This window comes from Macrotis lagotis, chromosome 2 (assembly GCF_037893015.1).
Source record: "Macrotis lagotis isolate mMagLag1 chromosome 2, bilby.v1.9.chrom.fasta, whole genome shotgun sequence".
Lineage (NCBI taxonomy): Eukaryota > Metazoa > Chordata > Mammalia > Peramelemorphia > Peramelidae > Macrotis > Macrotis lagotis.
The window spans coordinates 172,677,158-172,695,422 of NC_133659.1; the positions used below are offsets into that span (position 1 = coordinate 172,677,158).

At 37.8% G+C, this 18,265-nt stretch overlaps 1 protein-coding gene across 7 annotated transcripts in view; it reads left to right on the forward strand.

Moving 5' to 3' along the window:
* Window positions 1-3,123: 3,123 nt before the first annotated feature.
* The window catches only part of TRIM37 (tripartite motif containing 37), a 155,909-nt gene continuing 140,767 nt past the window's right edge, over window positions 3,124-18,265 (forward strand). For 2 of the 7 annotated variants that reach the window (XM_074223595.1, XM_074223590.1), the window contains exons 1-5: window positions 3,706-3,867; window positions 5,649-5,750; window positions 12,037-12,077; window positions 13,337-13,453; window positions 17,546-17,633. In XM_074223595.1, the coding sequence (XP_074079696.1) occupies window positions 3,835-3,867; window positions 5,649-5,750; window positions 12,037-12,077; window positions 13,337-13,453; window positions 17,546-17,633 (381 nt within the window). In that variant the 5' untranslated portion in view covers window positions 3,706-3,834. Of the gene's footprint in view, window positions 3,516-3,705; window positions 3,868-5,648; window positions 5,751-12,036; window positions 12,078-13,336; window positions 13,454-17,545; window positions 17,634-18,265 lie in introns of those variants that run through there. The other 5 variants (XM_074223592.1, XM_074223594.1, XM_074223591.1 and 2 more) reach the window with 4 other exon arrangements.

The following is an 18,265-nucleotide window of genomic DNA, read 5'->3' on the forward strand; positions in this document are numbered from 1 at the left end:
GCTCTAAATCTAGGACCCTATGGCTCACGCGTCTGTCTGACCTTTACTCATTAGTTCTAAGAACAGAGTGCATATGAAAAAAAAAGATGATATATGTAGACTTTAGCTCTTGATATATCATTTGTGAAACATGACATCATTCCCGGGGCAACATTGTCAGCACACATGATTTGACTTAAGCTCCAGGTCTGGAAGGTAAAATTCCCCAATTGAAGAAGCTTTTTACTCAAGGAAGTAAAATGCAACTGGGACAGATGTCTTCTGGATGGGGTAGAAGTCTTTGGTGGGCTTTGAATCAAGAACTGGTGAGCTAAAGGAAGGGAATGGTGGAACAACTCTAGGATTCTGAGGGCAGGGGGGAAGAAAACCAGAGCATGAGGACTTTTGGGTGGGGAAGAGTGAGATGATAGGAAAACACTGTAGCTCATGCCTATACAGAATGGTGGGGACTATCTGGCAATGAGAACAAATCTGCTGAATTGCCTACTTTACTGATCTTATTCCAGATCCTAAAGCCTAATATTCCGTAGTCTGTTCATCCTGAACTATTTCTCCCCAAGTCTACCAGCTTCTCCTCCACTGACAAGTTTCTCTGGGAGTCTCTTATTTTGTGAAGGCTGCAGAGCCATCCTGCTTCCATTCTCCCCAACCTGTTCTTGACTCTGGACTTCAAAATCATGCCCTGGTGTTGAGTACCTCCCTTTCTCCACAGTCCTTTCTCCATAGTCCTTACTTGCTTTCCCTCTTTAGAATGTAAGCTCCTGGAGGGCAGGGACTTTCCTTTTTGCTTGCATTAAAGTACAGTGCCTAGCATATATAAAAAGTGCTTAATAAAGGCATGTTTCCTTCTTGTGCTGAGCTTTAATCTTGGTTCCCACTTCTTTAAATTTGTTTGCTTCTTGTATCTGTCATGAGTAAGCAAAAGAAAACTGTTCCTCTGATATTCATCATGTATGTCCTGAGTAACATACTATGGTTCCACAAGAGGTGAGTGGGGGAAAGAAAAATAGAGCAAGAAGAGACAGAGACAGTGACTCTTTTTCTAATTGCTGGAATTTTTCCCAGCTTGGGGGTGCAAGTAGAGAGCTAATTATATTTCATTGACACATAATAAAGACTGAATGAATATGGCCTCTTTATGAATTAGGTACAAGCAAATTAATATAGGCTCAAAAATGAGTTAGGAGCAGGGAAGGCTAAGTCAAGTTAAAGGAGAAGGAAGCTCCTTTGAAGCAATGACCTTGGGCTATTCCTTTGCAAGGCTGTTTGAAGGAAACCTTCTTCAGAAAGAGGGTTTGAGACTTAGAGAAAAGAAGCCTGAAGGGAAGAAATGGAAAGAATGGTTCCAACCTCTTAAGGATGCAACTCTTGGAGAGGTAGTAGTTTCTCTCTTATCTTCCTAAACTCTAGTTCCCTAGCTGATTAAGCCCTTCTAAGGTGCCAAACTCTGGATTAAGGGGCTGAGGATGAAATAAGACCAAGAGTCCTCAAGGAGCTTACATTTCTTCCTATTTTTTTTAAGGCAATGGGGTTAAGTGGCTTGCCCAAGGCCACCCGGCTAGGTAATTATTAAGTGTCTGAGGCCAGATTTGAACTCAGAGGTCCTCCTGACGCCAGGGCCAATGCTCCATCCACTGTGCCACCTAGCTGCCCTGAGTTTACATTTCTAATAGTGGAGTGTTGCCTTAGGAGGCTGCTAGGTGGTCCAGAGTCTAGATCATATTTCAAATGGGACTGTGTGATTTTGGCAAGTTTTCTTAACTGTAAAATAGTGATAAATAACAGCACCTCACAGGGTTGTGGTGAAGATCAAATGGAATATTTGTAAAAGACCTGGCACATAGCAGGCACGGTGAGAACGCTAGTACCGTGATTAGAAAGGAGTATTTTGGGGCAGCTAGGTGGTGCAGTGCAGTCAGGAGGACCAGAGTTCAAATGCCTTTCCGACACCAGACACTTAATAATTACCTAGCTATGTGACCTTGAGCAAGCCACTGAACCTCACCGCCTTGAAAAAACCTTAAAAAAAAAAGTATTTTGATATCACAAGTAGTGGCAGTGCTGAGTGGACACTCCCTTTCCAGGGGCAATTTAAGCTTGATTTGATTACAGTTCTCAGAGCCCTAGCCTGGGGTCTGGAGGAGTCCCGTGAATTTTGAGCAAGGGCAATTCAAATACGAGCAAAAATTAAAAAAAAAATCAGTTCCATTCCTGAGTAGCTTCCATTCTGTAATGGGGGAAGATAATGCACAAATGATAGCCCGACTTGGGCTTTTCTGTAAAAGAATATTAAGGGGCAGCTAGGTGGCACAGTGGGTAGAGCACCGGCCCTGAAGTCGGGAGAACCTGAGTTCAAATCCGGCCTCAGACACTTAATAATGACCTGGCTGGGTGGCCTTGGGCAAGCCACTTAACCCCATTGCCTTGCAAAAATGTAAAAAAGCGAGGCATGGGAGATGGGCAGTTCCATGATCATCCTCTCCCCCGTTATGCAGAAGCTTTGAAAGAGGTTCATGCAATTTGGTATTCAATTCGGAATAAAATAAAAACATCACTGTCGTTGCTCTTTTCTGAGGGGGAGCAGCTGAGTTGTGAAGATGTTGCTTAGCTTCCCTCTCCGCACGCGCCAGGGGCGAGTCCGGGGACCTGCGGGCGGCAGACCCAAGCAAGGGCCTCTCTGCAATCCTTCGTTCATTCATCGCTCAGGCTTAGTCAGCCCTCCCGGGCCGCAGCAGGCCCCAAGTCCGCGTTAGGCCGGGCTGCCTTAGAGGCTCCGGGGAAGGGGGGCGGGAGAGCCGGAGCCGGGATCCGCGGCGTTATCCGGGCACTCCGCGGGGGAACCTCCCCGCCCCCTGGGCGCTAGTCCCGCCCTCTGCGGCATTCCGGGCCACGCCTCCCCGAGGCGCGGACTCCGAGCCAACCGCCGCCTCGCCCCCGCCGGCCGCCGGCCTCCGGGGCTGCGCGCGACACTGCGGCGGCCGCCCCGCTCCCGCGTTCCGCCGCGTCGCCAGAAGCACGCCGCTCCCTCCCGCGGAGGCCTCCTACGCATGCGCGTCGCTGCCCGCCGCCGGCCCCAGCGGCTGCCCTGGTTACCGTGGGCGCCGCGGTCCGCCCCTCTCCCGGCCCCGCGGCCCCGCTCAGCCGGGCAGGCCCGCTCTCCCGTCCCGTGACGGCCGCGCGCTTGGCCGCTTGCTCCGCGGGGCGCTCGGGCTCGGCGGCCGCGCGGGGCAGGGCTGAGCGGGACGCGCGGGGCGGCCGGCTGCACTAGGGCGGAGCGCGCGCGGATAAAAATGGCGAAATGGGGCTAGGCGGCGTGGAGGCGGGAGGCGGGTGTTGGCGGGAGGAGCCGCCGCGCGCCGAGGCGGGCCTGGGAGCACCCGCGCCCCGTGACGCCCCCGGCATCGTGCTGTTGGCGCGGAGGAGCCGCTCGTGCCGCCCGGCGGAGGAGGACGACGGACGCCGCGGCCCGCCGCGGGTCCCGGGAGCCGGAGGCGATGGACGAGCAGAGCGTGGAGGTGAGAGGGGCCGCGCCCCGCCCGCACCTGGCCGCCCCGCCCCGCCCGCACCTGGCCGCCCCGCCCCCACCTCGGGCGGAGGGGGCGTGTCTCGCCTCCGGAGCCCCGTCCCCGCCCCCAGCCTCCCCTGCGCCTCTGCCCCCCTCCCCAGAGCTGCCCGGGCACCCGGACCTTTTGTCCTGGGCAGAGATGGGCATCGAGTGGCTTGGTGTCTGCCCCTGCTGCCCGCGCCCCCGTTCACCAACAGCCAAACAGTTTTCTTTTTTGCCTGGGGAAAATTTCCGAACCCAGCCTTCAGGGGTGACTAAGCAGGTGCCCGATGGCCAGAGGCAAAGGGAATCAAGCATTTGAGGTTAGCGGCCTTCCCGGCTTACTTATTCCTTTGGGGGGGGGGAAAGGGAGCAAAAGGATAATTGATTTTTATGGATATTACCGAAAATAGTGAGGTCTTACGAATTTGTCTTAAGGAATCCTAAGCAACAAAATTCTGTTCCTATCCAGTCTTATTTTCTTTGTCTCCCCTTGACGTAATTGCCATTGCCATCGTACAGCCCTGTTAGCTATTCCCCATACACAATGTTCTTTTTTTAAGATTTTAGTTATTTTGAGTTTTACAATTTTTCCCCATAATCTTACTCCCCCCCCACAGAAGGCAATCTGCCAGTCTTTACATTGTTTCCATGGTACACGTTGATCCAAATTGAGTGTGATGAGAGAGAAATCATATATTTAAGGAAGAAACATAAAGTAAGAGAGATAGCAAGATCAGACAATAAGATACCAGATTTTTTTCTAAGTTAAAGTTTGTATCAAAATAAACCAATCTTTATTAAAAAAACTAATTTCTACTTTGTTGTGTGCATATACATAGCAACCTCAAGTTTACTTCCTCTCATGCTGAATAGAAGAATCCTGGAAAACTGAAAGCAGGGGATATGAGAATCCAATTAAAAAAAATTGGGAACTCCTGAAGAGGAAAGGGTGGTAGAATATAACATAATGGGATGTGAATACATTTAACATGACAAGAACATTGTGTATGCATGAACTGATGCTGAGCGAGATGAGCAGAACCAGAAAAACATTTGTACACCCTAACAGCAACATGGGGGTGATGATCGACCTTGATGGACTTGCTCATCCCCTTTAGTGCAACAACCAGGGACAATTTGGGGCTGTCTGTAATGGAGAATACCATCTGTATCCAGAGAAAGAATTATGGACTTTGAACAAAAGACCAAAGACTATTACTGTCAAATTAGAAGAAAAAAAGCATGTTATATTATTAATGTAATTTTACTATCTCATACTTTATTTTTCTTCCTTAAGGATATGATTTCTCTGTCATCACATTCACCTGAGATCAATGTATAACATGGAACCAATGTAAACACTAACAGAATGCCTTCTGTGGGGGGGTAGGGGGTAGGGAAGCAAGAAGGGGGGGGATTGTAAAACTCTAAATAAAATCTTTCTTTAAAAAAAAGAATACATAAGAATAGCTTTTCATTCTCCAAATGAATACGCAAAATTTTGTAACTATTGATTGGAAATCAGTTTGGAGCCTCTAGTTATTATTGAGATGAATTGACTCATCTTTTACTGGATTGGTGATATTTTTTCCCTCAACTCAAAATGGAATCCAGACCTCATTTATTTAATTTTGATCCAAAGAAATTATTATCTCCTTCAAATGTTTTAAGATGCACTTAAAATGCTCCTGCCTTTCCCTACACCTGCCTCTTCACCATTCACTTTCCCTCAATTCACTCATTTTTTCACTAGCACTATTACTTTGAAATAGTTCAGTAGACTAATATATTTACCTAATTTCCTCCACCCCATGACAAAGGTTCTCCTACTTCCTGGGGTAACATTTATACCAGACTGGGAACCCTTCCTCTAATAGAAGATAAATTTCTTGAGGTTAGGGTCTTTTTTTCCCCTTTTGATCCTTGCATCTCCATTGTCCAGTGCACTGCCATGCATGTAATAGATACTTAATGTTTATTTAATTGTTCAACTAATATCAAAAAATAAATTTTGAACTTCCAATAGGATATTTTGAGTAAGATTATTATTCAAATGCCTGGTATAATGAAAACTGCATCATAGTTATAATTATTTTCACAGAGTATTGCTGAGGTTTTCCGATGTTTCATTTGTATGGAGAAGTTACGTGATGCTCGTCTATGTCCACATTGCTCCAAGCTTTGTTGTTTCAGCTGTATTCGGGTAAGTTCTTTTCTTCTTGCTTTATGAGAGTATGATTGTCGGGTCATGTGACAAACTGTTGAGATAGACTTTACATTTCTCTGTTGCTTTTCTATGTCTATTACAATTCTTTTGAAATATGATAATTTATTGTCAGAGACATTAATGGAAAAGGTTTGGATTGAGTTTTTTCCTTGTGCATTATTGACGTGATTCTTTAAGTATATGCTTATTTCAGAATGGGTGAGGGTGAAGTGAAAGGTAGTAACAAAATGCTTATACTTTGGGGCCTATCTAAACGACTTTTTTTCCTCATCTTTAAATTTCCATTTATCTTAGATCTTTGTCTACCTACTCCTTTAGTGTGAGTGCATTGCAAAAGCCATCCCTTTTGTCGTCACTGTTTTCCTCTTCCTTCAGTCTGTGGTATGGTTGAAGGAGTACTTACTGATAGTTGGCAGACTTGGGGTCTAAGTGTTGCCTCTGCTGGTAGGTTAACTTCAGCTTTTTTGATGTCCACATTGGCTTCTTCATCTGTCAAATGAAGGAGTTCGACCAAATAATCTCCAAGATTCCTCTTATCTTTGTAATTTGAAATCATTGAGTAATTTAAATCATTGAGTCTAATTTCCATTTACAATTTTGAAATGAAATTTGTAGTGTCTTTGGCAACCATCTCTCTAAGGAGTTTCAAAAGTGTATTCTTAACTCTTGTTCATTGCCTTTTCCCTTGCTGTAGTGGCATAACACTTTTTCTTTTTGTCTGTCTTGATAATTTCTGTGTATCTTAACCTTTTTTGAGATTCTACCTCTTATATGAAAAACCTTCAGGGTTCCATCTAGGATTCCTTCTATTTCCTCCATATAATTCTTTTTTTGAACATTTTCATCTTTTAGGGTTTCCACTACCATTTTCTCTTACTGGCTATGAAAAAGATAATCCACTATTAACAGGGTGTTTGCTTTCGGTTTTAAATTTGTCCTGAATGAAAGAAGAAATATTTAATTACTTAGCATGCCTAACTTTGGTACTGAGGTTGAAAATACAAAAGTGAGACAGTTCCTGTCCTCAAGGAGCTTGTTTTATAAGAAGGAGACCTTATATTGAAAACTATGGTGGTCAAGGAGAGGAGCTTTAATTGAAGGAGATTACTGTGGAGAATTTGATTGTCACACCCTTTTGCAGGAACAAGGAGTATTGATTTGATTACTTTTCTTGGAGCAAAAGATGAATAAAAGTATAGAATGGGAATGTAATGCAGTAAAATGACTGAAGGCCAGATCTTCTGGATGGAGAGATGTAAAGCATGATCTGAGGCTAAACCAGATTTAAAAAAATGAAAAAAAATTTTTCTTTATCATTTGTTTTTACATTACCTAAATTTCTCCTGTCTTCCCTTTGCTCAGAGAGCTATTCCATGTAACAAAGAATGTTTTATTTTATTTTTTTCTGATTACATACATAATTTTCTACATGTACTTTTGTTAGATTTTTGAGTTTCACATTTTTTGGCAGATAGTCATTGGATATGTTATACATTATACAATTTCCATATTAGTCATATTGTAAATGAAGAATCAGAACAAAAGGGGAAAAAAAACCATGAAAAAGAAAAGACATAAAATTTTTTTTAAAAAAAGTCAATATAGTGTGTTTATCTGCATTCAGACTCCATAGTTCTTTTTCTGGAAAAAAGTCTGAAAATGTATTCAATGTTCCATACTTGTGAACTTTCCCTATCTCCCCTTACCTTTAATTCTAGTGCTTTCCTTCTGAGATTTTTTTTTTCCATTTTTATCCTTGACATATCTTGTTTGTACATATTGTTTTCCCCTGTTAGACAGTTACTTGTATTCTAAAAAAGCAAGGACTGGTTTTGGCTTTGTTTAGCTTAGTGTTTGCTAATTAAGTGCTTAATAAATGTTTCTTGGCTTGACTTTACCTCCACTTCTGCAAAAAAATGGGGAAGGCATGTTTTCTCTTTTTTCTTTTATGGGCTCTTCTGTGGGCTCATGCAATTCTGCAACATCCAGCTTCAAGTTTTATTATGCTGTTCTTTACATTTATGTTATTGTAATTTGTGTGTGTGTGTGTGTGTGTGTGTGTGTATGGCTCTGCTTATTTTGTATCAGTTAATGTAATTTATTGCTTTTCTATATTCATCACATTTGTCTTTTCTTATATAGCATATTATCTATTATTTTGCATACCATAATTCCCCAAATAGTGGGTTATCAACTTTGTTGCCATTTCTTTGCCATCACAAATGATACTGCCAGAAATATTTCAATATATATATATATATATATATATGGGGGAAATTTTGCAGTATTTGCCTAATACTGCTGTGGAATCTTTGGGTCAATGATAATAGATATTTTAGTCACTTTATATACTTCCAAATTGCTTTCCAAAATAGTTCTCTTAAGTCACAGCTCCACCAAGTAGGTACAATTACTCCAATATTGACTAATTTTTGTCATTTTTGCCAATTTCCTGGGGATGCAATGAAATTGCAACATTTTTTTGATTTGCTTTATCTTATTAGTAATTTGGATAATTTTTCATATGATTGTTAATAGTTTTTGTTCATATCGCCTGGCCATATTCTATTCAAAATAATCCATCCACGCACCCTTATAAAAAAGATTTCAGCCAATACATGAATTACGTTTTACCCTTTCAGATGAAAAAAATGGCCCTTTTCCTTACCAAGGCAGCCCTTTTACCTGAAAATTGCCCCAGCTAGCTCCTCACTATCACATATCTTTACTCATTTCTTCTACTGACTGCCTCTGTTGCCTACAGCTATGCAATCCACCTCCATCTCAAAATTTGTTTTTGGATTTGTTTCTTTCATCCGTGGCAGTTGTTCCATATGTTTCCCTTTTATGTTAAAATTCTTGGGGTCCTCCTCTCTCAGTAGGTATCTTTACTTCCTTTCCTCTTTGTCTTTATCTCTCTATAGTTTGGCATTTGATGTCATTATTCAATTAATACTTATCTCCAATGTTATTAATGATCTAATGATCTCTTAATGCTAAATCCAATAGCATTTTTTTCAGACTTCCATCTTTATTGATTTCTTCATAGCTTTTGACAGTGTCATTGCTACTCTTTTCTCTGGGTTTTGGGGACACTATTATGTTCTGGTTTTCCTGTTACCCATCAACAGTTACATGTTAGCTTTCTTTGCTTACTCTTCATCCATTAACTGTGGGACTCTGTCCTGGGCCCTTTTCTCTTCTCTCGCTATATTTAATTTGTTGATCTCATCAGCTCTTTGTTAATGATTCTTAAATCTACTTATCCAGCCTTAACCTCTTTTGATCCCCAGTCTTGTATCTTCAACTCTTTTTTTTTTAGACATCTTGGACTTAATGGCCTCTAAACATGTTGAACTCAGCATGTTCAAAACTGAATTCATTTATCTTTTCCCCTAAACCTCCATTTTCAAATTTTTCTGTTATTGTAGAGGGCAATACTATCCTTTCAGTTCCTCCAGTTTGAGCTCATGTCATTCTCAACACTTCCCTATCTTTCATTGCTCCCCCCCATCCCCCATATCCTATCTTGCTAGGAGCTGTCTAGTTCATCTTTGCATCATCTTTCATTACTTTGATGTAGGCCTTCAGCTCCTCATTCTGAGTCACTTGTAATAGATTGTTGGTGGTTCTGCTTGCCCCAAGTCATTCCACACACAGGTCCATTTTCTTTTCAGCTTCTAAAGTGATTTTCTTAACTATAATCTCTGACTTTGTTCCACTATGTCTTCTCCCCAAACTCCCAGTTCCCACATTTAGTAAATGCTAATGGATCCCTGTCACTTTCATAGATATAAAATTCTCTGGTATTTAAAGCCCTGTATAATCTTCCCCTCCCTCTGTCCCTTTTCCATTCTTCTCATATTCTTTGACATTTACCACATAGTGAGTGACATTAACTTTTTAACTGTCTCTTAAACAAGACACTTTCATCTTTTACTTCCAAGCATTTTTGCTGGCATTTCCTAATATCTGGAATGCTCTTTCTCCTCATCTGTTTCCTGACTTCTGCATCCTAGTTAAAATCTCATCTTCAGGAGCCTTTCCCAGTCCCCTTAATACTAATGCCCTCCCTCTGTTGATTCTTAGTCATCCTGTATATACCTTGCTTGTAAATCATTGTCCTGAATATAGTTTGTTTATATGTATTTGTTTCCCTGTTATCTTCACCATTAGATTGTAAGCTTCTTGAAGGCAGGGACTGTCTTTGTTCATTTTTTGTATTCCCAGTACTTAGCATGGTGTAATAGATGATTAATAAATGTTTGTTGACTTGACTGCCTTTCTACTAATTCCATTTAATTCTAGACCAAGATCATGGTCCAAGTGAAAGTAGTGTCTTTCCAACATATAGAAAAATGTACTCACTCAGTGGATGACCTTTCCATTTGCAGGTCAGATTTGTGCAGTGGTTTGTTGTTCTTCTATTGAGTTTTTCCTATGTGATTTATTAAGCCAATTTCTTTTTAATGACCATGAATCATCTTGTACTTGATAATTTTCTGGACACCAGTCATGTTCTGAGACTTGATGCAGTTCACAAAGTATTATCCACAAATGTGTATCTCTTTACATTTATATTTACAGAGAATCCCTAATCTGTTTAGACTCTGCATAGGACATCTTCCAAGAGAGCAGTAAATAACTTTGGCAAACATATATCCCCTCTTATTTTTGTTTCATTTGAAAGTGATAATCCTAGGATCTTGGCAAATAGTTTTCTTTGTGGTTATACATATCAGTGAATCTTTCATGAGTTTAAATAAAATATGCATAGGACAATGCAGTTGGATAGTCAAAAAAACATTTATTAGGTGGTGGTTTTATGATAGGCACTTTGCTAAATGCTGAGAATACAAGAAGGTATAGAACAGTCCCTGTTCTTAAGGAACTCACAGTCTTATGCTCACAGCTATGTACAGGAAATAAAGTGGAAATAATCAACAGGGAAAACATTAAAGGGGATTAGGAAAGACATTCGTTGAAATTTTAACTGAGACTTGAAGGAAGCCAGAAGACCAAGATGAGGATGAGAATTGTAGTCACGGAGGACAACATGTGAATAGAGATCTTGAGGTGGAGTATTTTGTTTGAGAACAGCAAGGAGGTCAGTGTCACTGAATTAAAGGTTATGAGGATTGGAGAGGAGAAGAGTATGTATACATATATATATATGTATATATAAGAATATAAGTCTGTATATGAGAATCCTGGAAAAAAGGAAGGTGATTGAGCACTGGTCTTGGATTTAGTTCCCATCCAGATAGTTCTATGAACCTGGCCAAATCACTTAACTTTTTTTTTGCTTCAGTTTTCTCAACGGTAAAATGGGGTTAATGATGGCTCCTATATCCCAAAAACATTTTAAAAGCTCTTTGCAAACATTTAAATTGTTATATAAAATGTTCATTATTACTACTATTGTTATTTTTTGATATGTGACTTTGATATATGATTTATTCTTTGAGATTTGACTTTGAAGCTTTGTTTTACTCTGTTGACTTAATTTTTTTTGTAAATGGTAAATGCAACAGGATCTTGTATTCTTTAGTGATAAGGATGAGACTCTTGAAATCCTCTTTTCAATAATTTTCTGTAGACTCCCATAGTAACCCTATAGTAACCCTAATTCTTTTGGTAAAGAGAGTATTTACTGATGTTACTGGTGATTAGAATTGGTCACTATGGAAACACTAATAAATTTATTATATTTAACATTTGTCAAGTTATAGTCATTTCTGAACTTTTCTGATCTTCTTATTGTGGTAACTTTTATTTTTGTTAAATTTCCAAGAAGGTGATGAAAATTAAGTAAGTGCCTACTTTGATCTGTTTTTGTCAGATAAGAGTATTTTTTTATAATTTTAGAATCAAATCATCAATAATTTTTGCTCTCTGTTTTATTTACAGTTCTATCATTAATATGTTGCTTGCATATATTATTACTATTCCTGGGCTGGTTGTCTTCTCCTGCTCATAATGACGTTTTTTTATATATTAGTTTTAGGTACTGCCTTTCTTCCTGATATAGATTAGTTTGGGGCTAGTTTGTTCCTTCTATCCTGGATAATAGAAACAGTTGAGTTCTTACTAATTTACCTAAGCCTTGTGTTCATTATTTGAAAATACTTTTTATAGAATCTGAAAAGAGAGAACTTAAATCAATAGATTTATATATAAAACGCAAAAACTACATTTTAGTACTTTTAAAAGACTGGTGTTTGGGAAACTGAAATTCTTTTTTCCCCTCTTGCCTCCCAAGCGTTGGCTGACAGAACAAAGAGCTCAGTGTCCTCATTGTCGGTAAGTTTTTTCAAATATAATTTTTTATCAAATATAATTTTTGTGAATATGCTAACATTAAAGGAGTGGGGTAAGAGAACATATTAAAAATATTAAAAAATTTCTTATTCATAGCATTCACTTCTAAACAAGAATAGTTTCCTTCAAGTTTAATCCTATGTTACCAGTTGACTGTTAGACATTTCAGACTGGATGTCCTGGAGACAGCTTAAACTCAAGTGTGTCTAAAATTGGATTTATCTTTTTCCTGAAACCCTTTCTTTTAGATTTCACCATTTCTATTGAAGGCACCAGCATCCCTTTCAGTACCTTAGGTTCATGAAGTCAGAATTATTGTGAACTCATTTCCACTCATGAGTTGCCAAATCTTGTTAATTCTACCTTCATGGTATCTTTTACGTTTGACCCTTTTTTCTCTATCTTAGTGTAAACCCTCATCACTTCTTGGCAAAATTATTGCATTAGCCTCCAAGCTATCTAAAGTCTTTTCCTATATTCTACATACTAAGTCTTAAGTTCAGTTCTGACTGTGGGTCCCCCTCCTCAACTAACTCCAAATAATTTCTTTTTTGGCTCTAAAATCAAATATAAATGCTTCTGTTTAGTTTTTAGGCATAGTTAGTCCTAAATTATCTTTCCAACTTATCTTTGCCTTTATTATATAGCTCTTCTATATGTATCCTAGATACATTTTCTCCTTACCTCCATTTTACAGTCTTCTTTCCCTTCAAGGCTCAATCCAAAGAATGACTTCATGAAGCATTTCTTGGGCTTCCTAGCTGCTAAGGCCTCTACCCACTCTACCTTGTATTGGACTACTTTTAAACATATTTGTATTTAATAACTTTATATATGTATTTATATTTCCTACCCATTAGGAGAATAGGGTTTGTGCCAGCTCTGTATATTTGTATCTCCAGCTCCTGGCACTTGCTATGTATTTGATTGGTTGACAGTCTATCTCTCCTCTCTGCCCTGCAGAATAGCATAACTAACCCAGCTGCCTAAAAGTCACAAGATATGGATGACAATTTATCTTTCTGCCATTTTTTTCATTTAGGAATTTATTGTATGCTTTATTTGACATCACATTTAGTGATTACATAATTTAGTAAAATTAAACTTAATTTACTAATCTCATATTATAGTTATTTCTGCAAGTGAATTACTCCATGAAAGATTTAACAAATATGCATTTGCTGTTTTAAATGATAAAATTCCAAGTTCTTGAATTAGACTATATATTCAACCTTTTTCAGGGCTCCCCTTCAGCTCAGAGAACTGGTAAATTGTCGCTGGGCAGAAGAGGTTACCCAACAGCTTGACACTCTTCAACTTTGCAGTCTTACCAAACATGAAGAAAATGAAAAGGACAAGTATGTAAAATCATTTGGGAAAATTTTGTTTTTGTTTTATTATTAACTTAATTATTAGTAAACATGAACATTCATATATATATGTATATATATATATATATAGGATTGAATATGAATTGTCTGTTAAAGTTTTTGGGATATTAAATTTTGTATTTTAATGACAAAATTGCCTACTTTATGTTGTCTTCTGAGCATTTTTGGTTCTTGTATAAAACTTTAAAATGTTTTGTAGGTAGTCCTTCTTTGAATCTGTCACTACCCATTTGTGATACCTACCTTTCTTATATAAATAAATATTAAAACAATTTTTATTGTCAGTGTCTGAAAGATATTTCTCATTCTGTACTTCTGGTTCATTACTATGCTGCTAAGAGGACCAGTAGCATACTTTAATCATCAGCTGCCTGAAGTCATCATTGCTTACTGCAGTGATCAGAAAATAAACTCTAAAAATTAAATTTTTCATCTTCCTGTATTAAAATAATTCTTAGATTATACTACCAAGTGTCTAATCTTTTTAAAGACACAACTGATGGTTTTTTGGTTGTTAACTTTGACCGTGCCCTACTCTTGGTATAAATAGAATCAGGCTGACCTGGAAGGGACTTTGAAGTCCCATTCTGGGGAAGCTCTTCATATAGTGTCTTAAGGTATTGGCAAAGAGTTTTCAAGCTGGCAGTTTCCTGGTGCTGTTTTCAGAAATACTGAGACCCTGCAGCATAGATAGGTCATAGGATGGGGGTGTGTATTTTTTTTTTTTTTTTGGCTTGTAAGGTTATTTAGGAAAGTTAGAAAACTTGGGTCTCAACTCTTGTAAATTCTTTTTTAAAAGCTTTTATAAATTCATGAATTATTAATAGGCCATCAATCATAGTTAACATTTATGTAGTGCTCTAGTGTTTATAAAACACTTTACACATTTGGTCTTGTGAGGCAGGTATTTTCATTCTCAATTTATAGAAGAGGAAACAGACTGAGACAAATATCTAAGGCAGGATTCATACTGAGGAAGAGTAGAATAAATTACAGTTGCTAGTTATTGGTTTGTTTGCTTTATGGATGTTTGTAGTATCACCATTTTAGAGCAGGACAAGACCAGAAATTATTTTGTCAAATTTCTTAATGCTCTCTTAGATGGTGGGAGGATTTAATACTTTGCAGAAATATTTATTATTATATTATTATTATTATTATTATTATTATTATTATTATTATTATTATATTTTAGGGCTTTTTGCAAGGCAAAATGGGGTCAGGTGGCTTGCCCAGGGCCACTTTAGGTAATTATTCAGTGTCTGAGGTCAGATTTGAACTCAGGTACTCCTGACTCCAGCACCAGTGCTCTATCCACTGTGCCACCTAGCTGGCCCCCAAAATATCATCTTAACTGGAGTAATAAGAATTTTTGTAGGTAAAGGAAGGCTCAGGTAAAAGTTAAAATGGGGGCAGCTTATTTAACTTCTCTAGGGCAAGTTTTCTTAACTGGTTAAATAAAGATCTTCAAAGTCCCTTTTCTAAGAATCTAATGTTATCATTATACCAGCTTGGAGTGATGGTTGCTTCTTAACATCTTTTTGTTCTGTAAGATCCTTTTAAAAGGAATGAGTGAAGTTCCTCATTTTTTACTGTTTTTTTCTCCTCGTTCTTGCATGCCTCTGATGCTTATTGGCATTTTATTTGCTAAAGGATACATGTAGGCAATTTACTTAATAAATATCATTTAATTTTCTGTTATTTTGAGAGAAATTCTATATAGTTCTAAAATCCAGCTCATACCATCAACTAAAAAACAATTCATTACTGTTCAGATTAAGAAATTAGATTGTAATAACATGCTTACTCAAAAGTTCACTGAATATGAACTGAATGCTAAGTGAAATGTTAATCCTAAAATACTAAAATAGAGTAGTGTCTCTTTCAGAGAGAATTGTAGAATTGCCTTGTACATTTTCTTTGTCACATTGTATCAAGGCGCAGTTAGCTGCATTTATCTGGATTACTATATGTACCAGACCTTTTACAAACAATCTTTATTTACATGAAACATACACATTCATATTCAAAATATTGACACATAATTGAACTTGTAACCTATGTAGGACTTAGAAATCTTAAAACAAAATTTGTCTTAAGTAACCAGGTGGGTCATTGGAATAGATATTAGGTATACAATATGTAGTAGTAAATGACTATAGTAATCTAGTGTTTGATAGACCCAAAGTTTTAAGATTTGGAACAAGACCTTAATTATTTTTAAAAAATTGCTGGGAAAACTGCAAAGCAATTTGGCCATAGACCAGCATCTCACACTTTATACCTGGTAAGGTCACAATGGGTACATGATTTAGACATGAAGGATCATAACAAATAAATTAGGAGGGCATGGAGAAAATGGATTAGGAAAGAGTTTATGACCAAACAAGAGAAAGAGAGAGAATTATGGGAGGTAAAATGGCTAATTTTGATTACATAAATGTAAAAAGTTTTATCCAAACAGAACCAATGTGACCAAAATTAGAAGGAAAGCGGGAAACTGGAAAATATTTTTTGTAGCAAGTTTCCCTGATAAAGGTCTCATTTCTAAAATATGTAGGGAACTGAGCTAAATTTTTAAAAATAAGATTCTTTCCAATTGATAAATGATCAAAGGATATAACAGTTCAGAAAAAGAAAAAGGTATCAATAATCATGAAAAAATGATTAGAGAAATGCAAATAAACAACTCTGAGATATATTGCTCATGCCCATCAGATTGACTAACATGACAGAAAAGGAAGATGACAAATACTGGAGGGAATGTGGAAAAATAGGTATGCCAAAACATTGTTGGTGGAGTAGTGAACTGATTGAACCATTCTGGTGTACAGTTGGGAACTATGCATAAAGCTTTGCCACCCTATGACTCAGCAATATTACTACTAGGAATATATCCCACAGAAATCAAAGAAAAGGAAAAAGACTTGTACAAATTTATGTAGTACTCTTGTGTAGTACTATGTACAAATTTATATAGTAACTCTTTTTGTGGTGGCAAAGAATTGGAAATTGAGGAAATATTTGTCATTTGGGGGATGGTTGAATAAGTTATGGTATATGTTTATGCCATAAGAATTGATGAGGGGGATTGTTTCAGATAAGATCTCTTAATTGTGCAGAATTAGAACATTGTACTTACTAACAGTTATATTGTAATGATAATCAACTGTGAAAGACTTAGATACATTGATGTATGAACAGTTCCAATGATCTATGACAGTTTCAAAAGACTATGATTAAAATTGCTATCCACCTACAGAGAGAACTGAACAACTCTGAGTGCATATGCCTACTATTTTCACTTCTTTTCTTTTTCTTTTTTTGGTGATGTGCCTAATATGGAAGGATTTTTTATTTTTCTTCAAATGTATGATAGATGAATCATATTGCTTGCTTCTCTAGTGAGTAGAGGAGGGGCTAGAGGGAAGGGAATGAATTTGGAACTCAAGACTTTTTAAAAGTGAATGTTAAAATTTTTTTTAATTTTAAAAAAGATACAATAAAATGATCAGGTTATTTGAAGGATATATGTTGGGAAATTGGCATATGTATGGTATCATGGATAATTGTCCATATCCAGAAATGAATAAAAGCCAGCCCAACATCTCTGAGATGATTCATCTTCCTTAGCATTATAGAAGTTGATATATGTTTTTTTAAATGTATTTATTTTGAATTTTACAATTTTTCTCCTAATCTTACTTCTGTCCCCCCACCCCCCACAGAAGGCAATTTCCCAGTTTTTACATTGTTTTCATGGCATACATTGATCCAAATTGAATGTGATGAGAGAGAAATCATATCCTTAAGGAAGAAATATAAGAGAGAGCAAGAAGACATGTGTTTTTTAATTAAAGGGTTAATTTAGACCACTAGCAAAAATTTATGGTTTTAAAAATGACTTTTTTTAAGTCTACTTAATCAAAGCTACAGAAGTAGATCCAAAGCAGAATTTTTATGCTATATTCCTTGAGATGTGCCTTAAAAATGTCTGACTTCTGGAGAAAAATCTTAAGAATTCTTAACTACACATTTCTCTTTTCCATTAAAAAATAGATGTGAAAACCACCATGAAAAGCTTAGTGTATTCTGCTGGACTTGTAAGAAATGTATCTGTCATCAGTGTGCACTTTGGGGAGGAATGGTGAGTAGAACTATCAAGTTTATTATTTATCTTATGTGTATATGTATTGTTTTGTCCCTCATTTAGATGACAAATCTTTTTGAACCAGTATCATATATTACCAAGCACTTTCTAGTGGACTATCATTAGAGAATCATAGCATAGTAGAACTAGAAATGGTCTTGGAGATCATCTAGTCCAAACCATTTTATTTATTAGTCTAAAAAGAAGTGTTTCCCACATTTTCTAAAACAACCTAACTCCGTTATTATGGAGGAAAAACTGAGGAGAACTACAATCAGAAGACTTGCGCTTTTCCCCTGAAACTGAGTGATCTTTTGCAAACTAATTTTATTATTTGAGTATTTGTATGGTCTGGGCATGCTAAAAGGTTGAGTGATTTGACCGTAGTCACATAAACATCTAATATGTGTCAGAGGTAGGATTTGATCCCAGAATTTATCTTGAGGTCAACTGTATATCATGGCAAGCTGCTTCTTGTAGATAACACATTTCTCGATATAGTGCCTTCCAGCTATATACCGGGGTGGGGGGGGGTATGTGCGCGTTCGATTTTTTTGGAAAGATTGTTTGACAAGAGTAACGAAGGTTTTGCATTAAAACTTAAATTTTAGGCAGATCAGATTCTATGA